The sequence below is a fragment of the Aythya marila genome, assembly GCF_965140915.1.
Source record: "Aythya marila genome assembly, chromosome: 1".
NCBI classification, from domain to species: domain Eukaryota; kingdom Metazoa; phylum Chordata; class Aves; order Anseriformes; family Anatidae; genus Aythya; species Aythya marila.
Window position 1 is genome coordinate 143,907,101 of NC_139042.1, and position 14,583 is coordinate 143,921,683.

At 47.4% G+C, this 14,583-nt stretch overlaps 1 protein-coding gene across 1 annotated transcript in view; it reads right to left on the reverse strand.

The window, feature by feature from the left end:
* Positions 1-14,583, reverse strand: part of OVCH1 (ovochymase 1) — a gene marked incomplete at both ends in the record, with an annotated part of 37,809 nt that overhangs the window by 18,015 nt on the left and 5,211 nt on the right. The window contains 16 exons of the mRNA XM_082751861.1: positions 409-565; positions 1,408-1,565; positions 1,671-1,866; positions 2,530-2,602; positions 2,996-3,176; positions 3,636-3,704; positions 4,179-4,307; positions 5,994-6,087; positions 7,082-7,212; positions 7,385-7,525; positions 8,387-8,520; positions 9,126-9,246; positions 10,158-10,350; positions 10,855-11,009; positions 12,050-12,145; positions 13,594-13,766. Coding sequence (XP_082607987.1) covers positions 409-565; positions 1,408-1,565; positions 1,671-1,866; positions 2,530-2,602; positions 2,996-3,176; positions 3,636-3,704; positions 4,179-4,307; positions 5,994-6,087; positions 7,082-7,212; positions 7,385-7,525; positions 8,387-8,520; positions 9,126-9,246; positions 10,158-10,350; positions 10,855-11,009; positions 12,050-12,145; positions 13,594-13,766 — 2,201 coding nt within the window. The remainder of the gene's footprint in view (positions 1-408; positions 566-1,407; positions 1,566-1,670; positions 1,867-2,529; positions 2,603-2,995; positions 3,177-3,635; positions 3,705-4,178; positions 4,308-5,993; positions 6,088-7,081; positions 7,213-7,384; positions 7,526-8,386; positions 8,521-9,125; positions 9,247-10,157; positions 10,351-10,854; positions 11,010-12,049; positions 12,146-13,593; positions 13,767-14,583) is intronic.

Consider the following 14,583-nt stretch of genomic DNA (forward strand, 5'->3'; position numbering starts at 1 on the left):
ATCTTGCAGAAATGTGCATACACACACAAGTTCAGTTTAGTGTTGTCCCAGACTATCCATCTATCAAAGCATGGGTCTGGTAGGAATTTTCAGCAGCAGCTGCTTTATACTGAGAAAGGTATTTGTCCAGAGATTACATTCCATTTAAGAGCCAGAAGTGTTAAATACAAGTCTCATGCTTCTGAAAGTCCCATTCCAATTTCTAGTAAGCTTTTTTTTTCCCCTTACAAGGAAGGTGCAAGGAAGAGGAGGAAGAAGGGACTGTCTGCAGGAAGTCAGTGAAGCCATCTGGATTTCTTTCCTTCTTTCTTGTAAAAGTCTACCAGACAAAAATCTCAATGTACTTGGAATATTTTCCAGAACGGAGTTATATTCAGGACTCAGATTGTTTAGACAAGGAAAACTCACCTTTCATTGTCAGTCTTATCCAGTCCAGGAAAATCCTCACCCTTGAGTAGACTCCTGGTTTCTTTGGACTTGCACAGCCAACACCCCAGCTGGCAACGCCATAAAGAATAAATGGTCCATTTTCCTTCCTGCAAACCAAGGGCCCACCAGAACCACCCTAGGAACCAAGACACAAAAGGATCTTGCAGTTCTCATCTGGCCTCTGCACTGCTGCAGCTGAGAGGAGAGCTGTCAAAGATCAGATTTGCCCAAGAAAAAAAAAAGTCTGTGCAAGAACAGGGCACACAGCTGCTGGCAGCTCAACCCCAGATCTGGAACAAAGACTAATTTAACAGCTTGCTTATTGGTGTGGAATAAAGACTGAGCACAGGCTGAAAACCAAAGAGCACTAGTCAATCATATTTTATGGTACACATCATTTATCAGTCCACCATAAGATTGTGGTATTGAGCAGAACCTGCATTTTAGCTTGACAGTGCCTCAGTAAATTACTTTGCCTTTTATTTACTCAGCTGTTCTTACCAGCTTGCCTCATGACTCTCATGACTTCAGGGAGATTAGTTAGTTCTCAGGCACTGCTCTGAACAAGAGTTTTTATAAAAACAATAGAAATGACCACAGATCACCTTGAAAAGCATGCCTTGAAAGGGGTTCCAAGTCAGCTAAAATTAGCAAGTAATTAGAAGGTATTTCAGTGGGAAGAAATGGGACTTGGGAAGTGCAGGGACGATCGTCCTCTCCTCCACCAGCATCTTGAACATTATTGTCCAGACAAATACTAAAACCTATGGTCCCACTTCCAAGCAACACTGCACACTGCATCTGCAGACTGACTGACTCTTGTTCACGTAAGCAGTGCCCACTTCAGGAACAGCAGGTTGTTTGAGTTTTTAACTGCCTTTGCTGTTCTCCTGTCCTCACCAGCCTCTTTCCCCAGCTGGTCTACCAACACCCATACAGAGATGCCTTCAAAAATGCTCACCTCTAGTTTTAACTCACCTGACAGGGGTCCTGGCCTCCCACTGAAACAAAGCCAGCACAAAGCATCCCAGCTGTGATCCCTCCAGGGTGACCAAAGTAGTAATTCCTCTCACAGATTTCATTCTCAAGCACAGGCACTTGCATCTGCTGCAGTCGCTTAGCTTGGCCCCCATCTGCTTGGGAAATAAGTTCTAAGTAAGACCTTGGCAGAAGAATAAAACAAGAGATGGAAGCATATGTTCAGTTTATAATGGGCAACTTGCAAAAATCAGAAGTCCCACCTTCTTCAGTGATGCCCCAGCCAGATGCAGTGCAGAGGTAAGAGGAAGATAACGTCTCTGTGCTGTTGGGCAGACACGCTGGCCTCACAGCAGCATTGTACTCCAGAGGGATGTCCAGCTGCACCAGGGCAATGTCAGAGTCGTAGCTCACCACGTCAAAGTGAGGATGTACCACAATGGTTTTAACCTGTCTCACCTGTACCACATCAGAGGGATCAGGGCAAAGAAGGGACAAGCTGCCTTCTAACTGCATCCTGAAAGCATACTTGCAAAAGAAGATAGCAAAAATCCCCCAAGCAATGACCAAGCTAATGAAAAAGAAAGAAGGTGCAAGGATTTTAAAGATGAAGCCAAATCCCTCGCTTCTCAGCTTTTCAGCCTAGAAGATTTCTGGGATGTATTATTTAGACCTCCTAAGCCTACAGCAATGGCTGTTCCATCGTGCAGATATAAGTCAGGAAGGTTATTGCAGAAGACTGGTGTGAGTCACTTTTTTTCCACATCTATTTCTTCCTCCACCCCATCAGTAAGAAAGAGTCAGCAACCATTTTATTGACAGATGTATTGCTCAGCACCGAGAGAATAAGATATTGAGGACACTCAGTCATCTGCTAGATTTTAAAGTCTTTACTGCTAGTAATAAGAAGCATATATATAAAACATACTTCTATAAGCTGCAAGTTAGCTGAAAAAGACCAAGTTACTGGAGTTCCTTTCTCATCCCTGAATGTGGGCTACGTACTGGTCATTTTGTCTTGCAGCCAAGACAGTTTTATTTGTGGACTTAGATCTGTTTTGAGAATATGATAAGGGCAAATATATCAAAGTCAACATTTCTAATGGTATTGCTTGTTTTTACCTGTTCTGTTGACTCTCTCAGGGCTCTGTCATGGTCTCCTGCTGTCACAGTCCAGTGCAAGGGTTTATTGGATCTGTATAATGAAAGCAAACATTGGAGCTACTTACAGGCAGCCATACAGCTTCCTTATTCAGCAGTCATACATCCCTTCTGGCTCTTCTCTAATTAGTCACTTATTCCCAGGACTGCTGAGCAAGAGCTTCTCACCCTGACAAACGCACTGCATCAGTTCTGGCTTTGCCACAGCTCTGACTGCAGCCAGCCCAATTACCTTTATCGGATCTCACAGGCAAGACCAACTCATCGCCATCTCCCAAATCACTCATCACAGAGGAAGGGCAGAAGGGAAGCCTCACAGTGGACAGGTGTGAGTATGACCTGCAGCTCTCCAGCCTGGAGGAGCACGGGGAGCACAGAGGACAGGGACAGCAGCAGAGGTGGCCGGGGACACACTGGACACACTCACAGCTGCACGCAGTGGGCGGCTGTCAGGATCCACGTGGGGCTGATGACAACCCCGCTGCACTGGTAGTCTCCAAGGAAGTTCAGGGCAGCGTGCCATGGCCAGCAGTGAGGACAGGCCTCCTCAGCCCCGCTAACGCGCTTGAACAGCCACCAGGGAATCACAGGGGGAAGGCCACAGCTGTCTGCAAGAGCCAAAGTGGTTATAAATTGTCAAGAAAGTTTTCTGTTTTCCTAGATAACCTCATGGAGGGGATACAGCTAGGTCAAAGAAGCAGGAGAGACCAAGTTTGTCTGTCCTGTCTGCAACGGGTGGGGGAAGGAAAACAGACAGATGAAAGCTGGAATCCTGGAATCCTAAGGAGTTCAGCACTTCTGAGACCAAACAAGGCTCAGGCACTGAAAGCAAGTCTCTCCCACCCTCTACACATCCCCATTCCCTGCAGAAATTGCACGTGGCCAAACAGAGAACACACCACACATATGGGGAATGAGAGATGGTGCACCTCCCTTTCACTTTTTGTCCATGGAAGTGGTACACAGAAGGGGACCTGAGGTCAGCAAGCAACTGCCTCGCTGCAGAATCCTTATACATTAGAGAAAAGGTCAGACTGGATCGACTGAGCAGAACTTAGTTGTTTTACCTAAGGGGACATCCCTCAGAGGCAACACTGGTGCAGTAGCTAATCCTGAGTCTTCTCTTCCTGCCTCCTCTACAAGAGAGGAAAAAAGAGTTAGCTCTTACTCAGATTAAGAACTCTTACCTGTCCCCTCAAAAAAAGGGCCTACTTGAAGGTGGATCTTATTCACCACTGCCCCCCTGTCACCCCCAAGCAGCAGCTGGCACAATCACAAAAGCAGGGAGCAGTAATAGCAGACTAGCCCCCAAGTTCAAGATTCTTCTATAATGAAATTTTCAAGGGGAATATTAGAATGACAAAATTAGCAAGGCTGTTTGTTTCAGGTATCAGAAGTTAGTCATCTCATTTCTCAGTGAGAAATGAGAAGAAAACCCTGCTTCATCTGCCTTTTTCAGGAAAGGGAAATCTGCCACCAGCATCTATTCTGTTTCAAAATTATTTTGACACAATGCAGCAGGATTAGGCTAAAGAAATAGGCTCGGCTATCTAAGAATAGATGCAGATGATGCAGACATTGCTAGACACAGCAGGCATCTCTCTACTAACCTGAAAGAATGAAGGTGAGCTGGGCTCTGAACCCTCTGAAGTTGTTCTCCCCATCACTTTCAAAATGCACCAGCATAGTATTTCCTGGACTCAGCACTGGTTTGGGAGTTGAGAATCCACAGAGGTTAGCTGTGGGAAGGAACAAGAATGTATATTCTTAAGATTTTTTTCTTAAGATTTTTAAGTGTCATCCCTCAAGCATTTGTTGCTTTAACTAATCTAGGTTTCTAGAAAACAAAAACCCTAAGTATTCGGAGACTACCTGAAAAAGTTTGTTTTGATCAGAAGAGGCACTTGCATGACAATGGTAGTCAGTAACATGCATAAGCAATAGCAGGCAGAATTTCCTACAATCACGTTACTGATATGTAAAAACAATCCTAGCTTTCTCATGATGGAACTACAAATAATCTTGAACAGACAGTATGAATGCCCCCCACTGCACAAGGAAAACCTACTTGAGGACTACTTGCCACTATTGTGGGGTACCAGCAGAATCTCTCCCAAATGGTCTATGTGTATAGCTTGAGGACCTAGAGAACAGCTACTAGAGTTTTTCTCCTCCTTTTGAGAGCACTCAGTTTGCATAGCATCTGGAAGTCCCATAGCTGCAGCTGGACAGGGAACTTGCACTCTATTCCAAAGGAGTAGAATCCAAGTTTCCTATGGCAAAGCCATGCTGGAAGGCTTACCTCAACCGAAATGAGTCAGGATGATGCTGAAAGCTCTCCCCTGCAAGATTCCAGGTTCGAGTTTGCCAGCCTTCTTCCTCCCATTTAAATACACGTATTTCCAATGGAAACCAGATTTCTTTTCAATGGAACTATAACGTTAATACTTATTCACCACTTGGTAAACACATGCAAATTACTAAGTTACTGCTACAAAATGGATGGGGACAAAACAGAAGCAGTTTGCCAAAGATTAATTTTCATTGGCAAACACAGGACAGCTTGAGTCTCTTACCCAGCTTATTTTTTATTTTTATTTATTTTTTATTTAAAAAACAAAAACAACAAAAAAAAACCCACCATCTTCTCATCATCTGTCTTTTGGCTTACATACAGGTCTATAAAGAGTTAGCCAGAATCCAGTTCAAATATCTTCACTTCTGAGCACCACATTGCTTTTCACCTTAATAGATATACTCTGCTAAACTAAGTGTGGTGCCTGGATTTTTTTTTTTTATTTTTTTTTTATTTTTAAAAAGCTGGAGTGTTACAACATGCTTTCATTTAGTCCAAGCAGGAAGAACATCTGGAAATACAGATGTTCATGAAAAGAAAATTAAGAACATGTATTTCACTAAAGATTTTTATATGGATAAAACTGAAGCAGATTTAAAGTGAAGAATTAGAAAAAATATTTCCTTCTGAAAGCACTGGAAAGTTATGCCTCAGGTTAGCAATTTTTCATTAATGAAATCTCAACAAAATTAGCTGAATTCATAAAGAATTCATGTCCATTTCAGTGGAATTAGACATCAATAGACAGCCATGCTTGCGCTCTGCCTTACTTTAAACATTTATCTTCTTAATGAATCTTATAGCAAAATTGCTCTTGCTCTCTTTGGATAGAAACGTAGAGCAGAGATCTGATCCAGCAGCACGCTTGTGTGCTCTGCTGGTTCTGCAGCAGGACATGAGCCACAGCCCTGCACCCAGCTCCACAACACCAGCCTTGGTGTCCTTGGAAATGTGTAGCTTCAACCAGAACATGGGATCTCCTGTGCCAACGGTACACTTGGCCATGGTGGGCAAGACAGAAGAAAAAAAAAAGCTTTTTTCTAATTTGAAACAGAGTATTCATGCTCACCTAGCTGGTTTTCCTCTTCTGCATCACTGTAAACAGTAACTGCATCATAAATACAGCCTGGGCTAAGTTCAAGGGCAAAGTCTTCAAACTCCAGCTGCAAAGAGGACAAGCAAGTGGGAAACATCAGGAGTGAAGTAATAGCTGAAGCACTTAGCCTTCTTAACCTGGAGCTGCAGAAAGGTCACGTTTAGGAATTTGAGCATTGCTTTCCTTGTCAAAGGTGTCATGCTTTGCACCAAAACAGCCTGTGGGCCATCTTGCCATGATGATGCTGACTGCTCCCCCATGTGCAGGGCTACAGAGGATGCATGTAGCCTACATTTTGCCTTCAGGGATTTCTGCTGTTTTGTACTTTTGAAGGGTCAGTGTTCCATGTGGAATGCCCTTTCAAGAGCTTCTCTTTCAAGAAAGGAGAGTGGGTGATTTGTTTGGTTTGTTTTTAATCCATACCTCACATTCTCACAGTAACAGAGCAGTAGCAACCCAAAGAATAGGTTTTCATACCCTTGAGCATCACTAGGTTTAATATAGCTTTCCACCCCTTAGCCAAGGCAGCAGGGGAGTAAAGTTGCTTCTCTGAACAATATAAGATGGCACTGTGGGACGTGATCAGCTGGATGCTTGCTGCACACTAACAGTGACATGCAGTGAAACTAAAGAGATGCTGCTACTATGAGTGGGAGCTATTACACACAGCCTATGCACAACAAGAAGCAAACATCTTGGTACAAGGCTAAGGAGTAGCTTGGGGGTATTGACACTACCGTGAGGAAAAAGCTGGCTGTTTGCAACATAAGCTCTACCTCCCTTTTACCCCCAGAACTCCGTGCTGCACTTCAAGGTACAGCTATGCAGAGATAGTATTGGTGCCTGCAGACCTGAAGCACTTACAACAGTCACCGCAGCTCTGCACACAAGTTCAGAGGTGATGCCTAATTGACAAAATATGCCCTGTAAAGAGTCAGTGACCTGGAAACCTTACAATTTACAGTCTTGCGTGTCACAGATGTTCTGGCAGGATTTTATTGAATCACTCCTCTGAACTGTTCTCAGTGCAGAGGTTTAAGTGCAGTTTCTCCTTTTATTACCTTTACAGCATACTCTACCGGAGCCTCAATGAGCCAGTGGCACTTGGTGTTCCTGGGATACAAGCCAGGGTAGTTTGCAGAATCAATCTTCCCCTCTTCCTCCAGCATTGCAACACTCCCACAGCCTGAACCTGCAACACAGTGAGAAGGAGACAGCTTGGCAGCTGGGATTACACAGTGCTTTTAATAAACCCACACCAACAACTAGATTTTTAAGGTTGCCAGGCACACAAAGGATAGCTTTTCATTTTAAATGGGTCAGAAAGGAGAGCAGAGGAGTTTCTATAGCGTAGGCAAGGTCACCTGCTTCAGACTCCTTATGGACAGCTGTGAAGGTGAGTTCAAACCCACGGCCAGCATTGCTCCCATCAGAAACAAACGTAATGGTGGCCTGGTCCGACTCTATCAGCAGAGGGGCTGGGAACACGTTCCCACAGACTTTGCCTGAGGGAGACAAGGATTTGGTGGTAAGCGTGAAGAGAGCACACATTTATTCAGACAAATCTTGCAGTGATTCATTAAGCTGGATCCCATTATGAAGGTCTCGTCTCACACTGAACAGAGAGACTGTTCAGCCTTCATTACCTATAAATTATTCAGAGGCTGTAGAGAAAAAAATGGAGAGATGGGACTTCATCCAAAACAACTGCATGAACAACCGAGTATTTCTAGAGGATGAATTGCATGGACTAGGGATGTTAGGCTATTATTAGCACACGGTCATTAGTACTAAGAGGGGACAAGTAGTCAGTATTTACTTGAAATATTTATCAGTTCAGTACTAAGAGCACTTTACAAAGGGACATGGGGTCCCTTCTGTTTTGGTCTCACCTCTACAACTACTTGGTAACCTGTATGCTTGCTGTGCCATATAACCAGTTTTGAAACAAGTAGCCTTTCTGAGAGGCATCTCTAACACACTTGCCGGCAGTGCTAGCACATCAGAAAGTCACCTGGATATGCACCAGCCAAACAAGGCTAAACGCTCAGTTTTCTCTGCTACCTGTGGCCCATAGGATCAAAACAAGTATATAGGAGACAAGGCAGACAGGGCACAGAGAATTATGTGCAGCTAAAAGACGCTGTTGAGAGATGTCAGCCCACCATAGTACACTAGAAGCAAACACAAATATGAACATTTCCCTCAGTCCCACCTGTCCCACTTCATTTGGGGTCACCTCTGCCTTGTTAGATTCATAGCACAAAAAAAGCTTCTCAAAGCCATATTTGCTGTTCTTCATGATTTCAATGAATGAAAGAAATTACACCCAGTTCCCCTCACATCTCTAAGGCACCCAGACTTACTGATCAGCTCTCTTCTGCTTGAGTAGAGGGACACGTAGTCACAGTCACATCCAACTCGGTACTCTACATCTAATTTAGTGAAGTATATCAGGATGATTTTCTCCTCCGGCACTGTTATGTTCCAGGTGCACAGGCTAGAAGCAAGCAATAGTAAAGGCACATATCTGCTTGGCTGAGCCTAGCCCTGGTCAGTCCCCCTTTGGGCTGTGAACCTCCAGCAACTATTTTCCTGCAAGCATGCACCAGAAGCTGACAACCAAAGTCACCAACTCCCACTTGGTAATGTTATTTTAAAAAAAATCTGTTATCATATTATCATCATCTGAGAAGAGAGTTATCAATAGCAGAAGAGTGCTGTGAATTCCTTTGGCGCTAGGTGGAGAGTGGTCAGTAGCAACAGCTTTGTGTTAATGCTAATGGCACCACCAGCCCAGCTGATCTCATTTCTGTGCCTCTTGCAAGAGCTGAAAGCTTCTTTGTGTGAGCTGACACAGATACGGCTGCACCACAAAGGGCACAACAGATCTCTGGCCAGCCACAACCATTCTGTGAGCGTGGCTCAGACAGAATCTGTGTTACAAACAGATTTTGTCTTCTCCTCGCAACACTACCCTGCCCAGTGAGCACAGCCAGGGATTTGCATTGCAGGGAACACCAAGCTGCTGTGAGCTAGGCACTGCCAGCAGCAGGCAGTGCCACTGAGCCCTGGGCCATGCTGCAGCGGGTGCCCGGCAGATACCTGTTGTTGGGGTAGTCATCCTCCAGGGACTGTGGGTACCAAACACGGCCGCTTTCTCCAAAAACCAGTGTGCCTTGGGGACTGCACTGGTCTGGCACAGGAAGGGGACTTGGCACGGCAGCTAGGGAGAGAAAAGCATCGTGGCACTATCAGCCCAGGCACAGGCTATGGCACTGCAGTTCTTTAAAATCAGAAGCGCTTGACAGAGTTGAAAGAAGCCTCAAAAGTTAAATTTCTTCCGCAAAATCCTACTGACAAGCCTCCAGCACTTCAGGATTTGTGCTGCCAACACACTGGGCCTGCATTCATTCACCCTGCTAAGAGCTGACGTGCCTGCTCCAAGCTTATTTTTAATTAAGCAGCGTTTTGTTCCGTCCTTCATTTTCTATGGGCATTTGATTCATGTGGATCCCGATAGCCCTGCTCTGCAGAGCCCTGTGCAGCTGCTTTGTAGCCACGTGGCTTCTACTCCTTGCAGTTATTGTTCCCAATTAAAAGGCACATCCTCAGCTGCAGACAGCCCCTCTTTGAACACACAACCATTAAGGATCCCTAGCAAAGCCATAATGGGCTGGGTATTAGTTAACACCAACACCTCGGCTCTGATGGCTGTGACAGAAATAACAGCATCTCCTTAATAACTTCCATGAGCACTGTAATCACCTGTACAGGAAAATACAAGTGGCCTGCAGGGAGCGTGTGCCCAGACCTGTGCCTGGCTCTAAAAGGCAGCTGTGATAAGCCGCTACAATCACTGCACTCAATATAGCACACCTCTTCCCACATGCATTCAAAGCTGTGTGATTAGGAGACAACACCCTCATCTCTCCCGTGTGACATTTCAGGAGCACGAGAGCAGCTCGGGTCTGGAGCTGGCTAGTGCTCAAAGGGAGTTTACAAACTTTGCTGCTGCTGCATCAGCTGGAAACTAAAGAGAAGTGCTGTGGGTGGAGCAGCAGGACAACACGAATCCCTGTGGTGCTGAGCAGATAGAAGAGGAAAGAGCCTTCTGGTACTCGTAGCCATACCTACCTGCTGCCATGTGCTGGGCAATGAAGTCCATGAGTGCAGCCACCCTGGAGAAGACACCTGGGGAGCCTCGGGCCGTGGTGCTTCTCCTGCTGGCATCCCATCCTCTGGCACAACCGACCCCCCAGGATACCACACCAGCCAGTGTCCAGGTGCCACCGGTCCTCAGACATGCAAGGGGCCCTCCAGAGTCACCCTGGTGGGGTGGAAAGGAGCCCTGTGCCAGCAGCAGCAAGCTGGAGGTGCTGCATGACAGGTCAGCTCCACCACAGCAGCCAGCACAGCCCTGTTGGCTTCTCCCCATCACAGGGAAACCCCAAGGAAGAAGGGAGATCTGCCTTCTTCGCAGGTTCCTGGTAGCACTGCCCACGCCAGGCTCCCTTGCTCAATTCACAGAGGTCCCCCCTGGTTTCATCAGGATGGGGGCATTTGGATGCTGAGGTGGAGCTCCTGCCTTTAGCAATGCACAGGGCAGGACCAGGCGAGACAGCAAACACTCATCAGCCTCCCGCCCGCTCCCCAAATCCCACCATCAGGAGATCCCTCCTGCCTTTGTCATCCTGAAGCTCCTTGGAAAGCCCTTGCTCAGCAGAGAGCTGACAGCACCGTCACTGCTGCTGCCTCCCTCTCTCCCCAGGGGCTTGCAGATGGGCAGGCCGGGCCTGCTGCCCAGCAGGAGCCTGTATGGAAGAGTTCTTACCTTGCACGCATCCCTCCCGCCGTCAGGAAATCCTGCACACAGCATGGAGCCCTGCACGGGTGGCAGGTCCATGGCCCTCAGCAGGGCACTGCAGGTCGGGCTGTTGATGAGGGGCAGCTCCACCTCCTGCAGGACGGGAGCCAGCGCCCCGGCCCCTGTGGGAGCAACCAGGCCATGTCCAGCACCCACAGGACAGCTCGTCCCTCTGGGCAGCACCCTCATCCCCCGGGAGCTGTACCCACCCCTTCCCAACACCCCGCACAAGCAGTCAGGGGTCCAGCACTGGTCACCTGCCTGGGTCAGTGATGTCCTGAAGCAGTTTGGGATCACCTAGCAGAGATACGGAGCTAGGCAAGTAATGCATTTGTGTGCCACCCACCAACGCAGAGAAGAGTGCCCCAAAACAGGGCTGGAAAAGGCCAGTCCTCAGGTGATCAGGCAAAAAGACAATGCTTTCTTCTCCCAGGTGCCCTACTACAAGGCTGGAGACTTTCAAGGGCCAGGGTAAAGCCCTCAGCTAGCTGCTAGCATGGGCAGCCAGCCCTGGCAGTGAAAGGGTGTGCTTGAGCATGGGGGAAAGGTCCATGTTCTCTACTGTGAATGAGCCCCAGACCACAGGGAACGTAGAAACGCAGCTGAGCTGGGGAGGGAAAGCAGCAGCCACTTGCTGCAATGGTTTCACTGCACCCTGGGCTCCTGAGAAGGGTTTCAGAGAAAGCATCACCAAGAGCAACTCCTGCACCTACCTATTCAGGCATTTTCATCTCCATCAAAATGTACCAAAACTCAAGCAACTGCAATTCTTTTGAGATAACAGTTTTCTGATATCTGGAGGAGATATGTATTAAGTACAAAGGAGCTACTCCCACTCTTGTAGCACCTTGTAAGGACAGTTCTGCTTGCAGGAGGCTCTGATATGCGTGCATGAATATGCACAGCAGCACCGCAGAGTGCAACCTTTGCTAATGAGCTCCAAGGTCCCATGCTGCAGGAAAATGCTGATCTGCACATCTCTACCAGGTGATGGTAGTGACAAGCAGAGGAGCCCTGATGAGCAACAGAGTGCTTTAATTCTCCGCCTGACAGGAGTCACCTTTTCTTGCCTTGCTATTTCTGGAACAAAACATCTCCTTTCCCCTATTCACCACCCTTCCTTCCTGCAGCTGTGACCGGAGGGCCCTGCCAGTTCACTCACCCTCAGACACCTTGCCCCAGCCACTTGTCACACACAGCATCCCAGCCTCGAAGTCCTCATCCCTGTGGGGGAGGCAGATCGGCTGGACCTCGTCCCCTGTGGAGGACAGGGTGCACAGATGAGCACACAAACTCAGCGCTTCCAGGATCACACCTGGTTTACAGGTACGAACAGCACCCTTCCTGTGGCACTGTTTCATATCTTCCCCTTCCCAAAACGCTGCAGTCACACGTGGGTGGTTATAAACTAGACATACAAACTGAAGTTAATCACGTGTGAATGGGTTTGTACTGAGGCAGGGCACATTCAGAAAGTTCAGGGAGGTAGCTAGCTGCCACTAAATGTTAACTTAAGCAGAAGCATATTTGGGAAGGGGACAAAAGAGGAAAAGGGTGAACAGCATGATAGGGAAGAACGGGGAAGAGGAAAGCACATTACTTCTACAGTCTCACACAGCATGAGAACAGGGCTGTGCTTGGGGAATTCTTTATATCATTCTCTTCTGTGAGGACCAGTGCTGATCAGTATCAGAAAAGGAGGTATGAAGGCCATTAGAAACTTTAAGGGCTCATCTCATTACAGTCCAGGCATGTATTGGCTAGATTTTCCTTGTCATTAGCAGAGAAATGGATCACAATTCTCCTTGGCTGCCTTGAAGGGGCACTGGCAGCGTTCAGCCTTCAGAAGGGCTTGGCAGGGAGCCCTGTCATTTCTTCAAGGGTTGTCCATAGGGCTTGGATGATGTTGAGCCCAGTTTATGCCTACAGACACCGATTTAGCTGCAGTACAGGCACAGAGGCAGCCCTCAAGCAGCCTTCCTCAGACTGACTGAGTGTCAGGATGCCTGAGCCCTGAAACAAATGTTTCTTGGGTCTTATTTCCTATATTCCTGCCATTACAGGCAAAACGTGAGACTACCACCATCCGAGCCAGTGATCTGAGAAGTGACAGAAGGTTATTTTATGTTGGCTGATCTGCCATCTGATGGTCACAGTCAGGCATGGCCAGTTGGCTGTAACTCAGCAGAGCTCTATATAATCCCTCAGGGAACTGCTTTTGAAGAGTGTAGGAAGGGAGATTTGCACTACTTTCCTAATGCTGAGGCCCTAACATTATCTCCAGAGGCTTTGCCTTTGCCTGCAGAAGTGTTTACAGCAAGCAGGTTTTAATCCAGCCTGCACCTCAGCGGGCAGGCCCCTCACAGCCTGCTGCCAATAAACAGCCATGGGTCACGGCCAAGAGGAAGCTGACAGCTTTCCAGCAGCTCACCAAGATCCAGCATCAGCACAGCAGGGCTGGAGGAAGCATCACTGATACCACTTCTATGAAGGGAGCACAAAGACACAGGGAAATCTGGTGCACAAGGAAGACACGGGCATATTCAGAGCACAGACCCTGACCCAAGGGCCAAACTTCATGACAATTAATCAAAGTCCCTTCAGATTAGACTACAGTTAACCTGATTGTGTTACTTTGATGAGAATTAAAGGCAAAACCAAAGGGACTTTCACTACATTGCCTCTACCCCCAGGGCTCCCACTTACCAAGGCGGGCTGGGTGCTGCAGGTGCAGCACAGCCACATCGCAGTCCATGTAGTGCAGCCGGTTGAACCCAGGGTGGATGAACACATGCAAGACAGGGATGCTCTGCTCCTGCCTGTCCACCCGCTGGAGGTGATGCTCCCCCACTGTCACCACCAGGCTCTTAAGGAGTTTCCTGATAGGAAAAACAGTGCCAACATGATGTGGGAGAAGGCTGCAAGGTCCCAGTCAGGCATGGGTGCTGCAACCCTGCAGCACGCTCCTGCACTGGACTGGGAACTGGACTTCCAGCTGGGCTGACTTCACTTCAGCAGCCACGCAGAGGATTCACTGATCTCCAGTTGGAAAAGATGGACTTTTAAATGGATGAACAGGCTTGTTTCATCTGTTATCCATCAAGCCACTGTTTGTACCCAGCCAGCACAGAGCTGCCAGAAGTTGTCCCAGCAGATTCCTCTGCAGCCAGCCTGGACAGGAAAAAGGACAGTATCTGTTGCCTTGGGCCTCACTCAACCTCCCCACTGGTTTCAGCCCTGAAACACAAAGCACAGCCCTTGTTACCTGCAGCCCAGGATCCTAAAAGCACATGACGAGCCTCAAAAGCAATGGGAACCAAATGCCAGAGTAGTTTTGGCCCCATAAATCCTCCATCCTGGTTTTGTTATCTGTGCATTCAGGAGATGAGCAGAGGCAGGCATTTAAGAGCTGTACGATGTTTTCAGGCAGCCACACGTGGATTAAATTAATGCTAGACAACTGTATGCCCATTACAATTTTCTGCATATTTTATAAGCAATATATTGTCACAGTTAAACTTAGAGCAATCAGCTCCAGCACAGTCAAAGCCATTTAGTATGTCTTTTAGCAATTAGGTAGTTATGCTATCAGAGCTGTCATACCCAATAACTAGAGGGACAGCAGAGAAACTGCACCTCTGGTACTACAGCAAGTGCACTGAAAGCTGCGGGGTGGGACAGTATTGCCCTTGATGG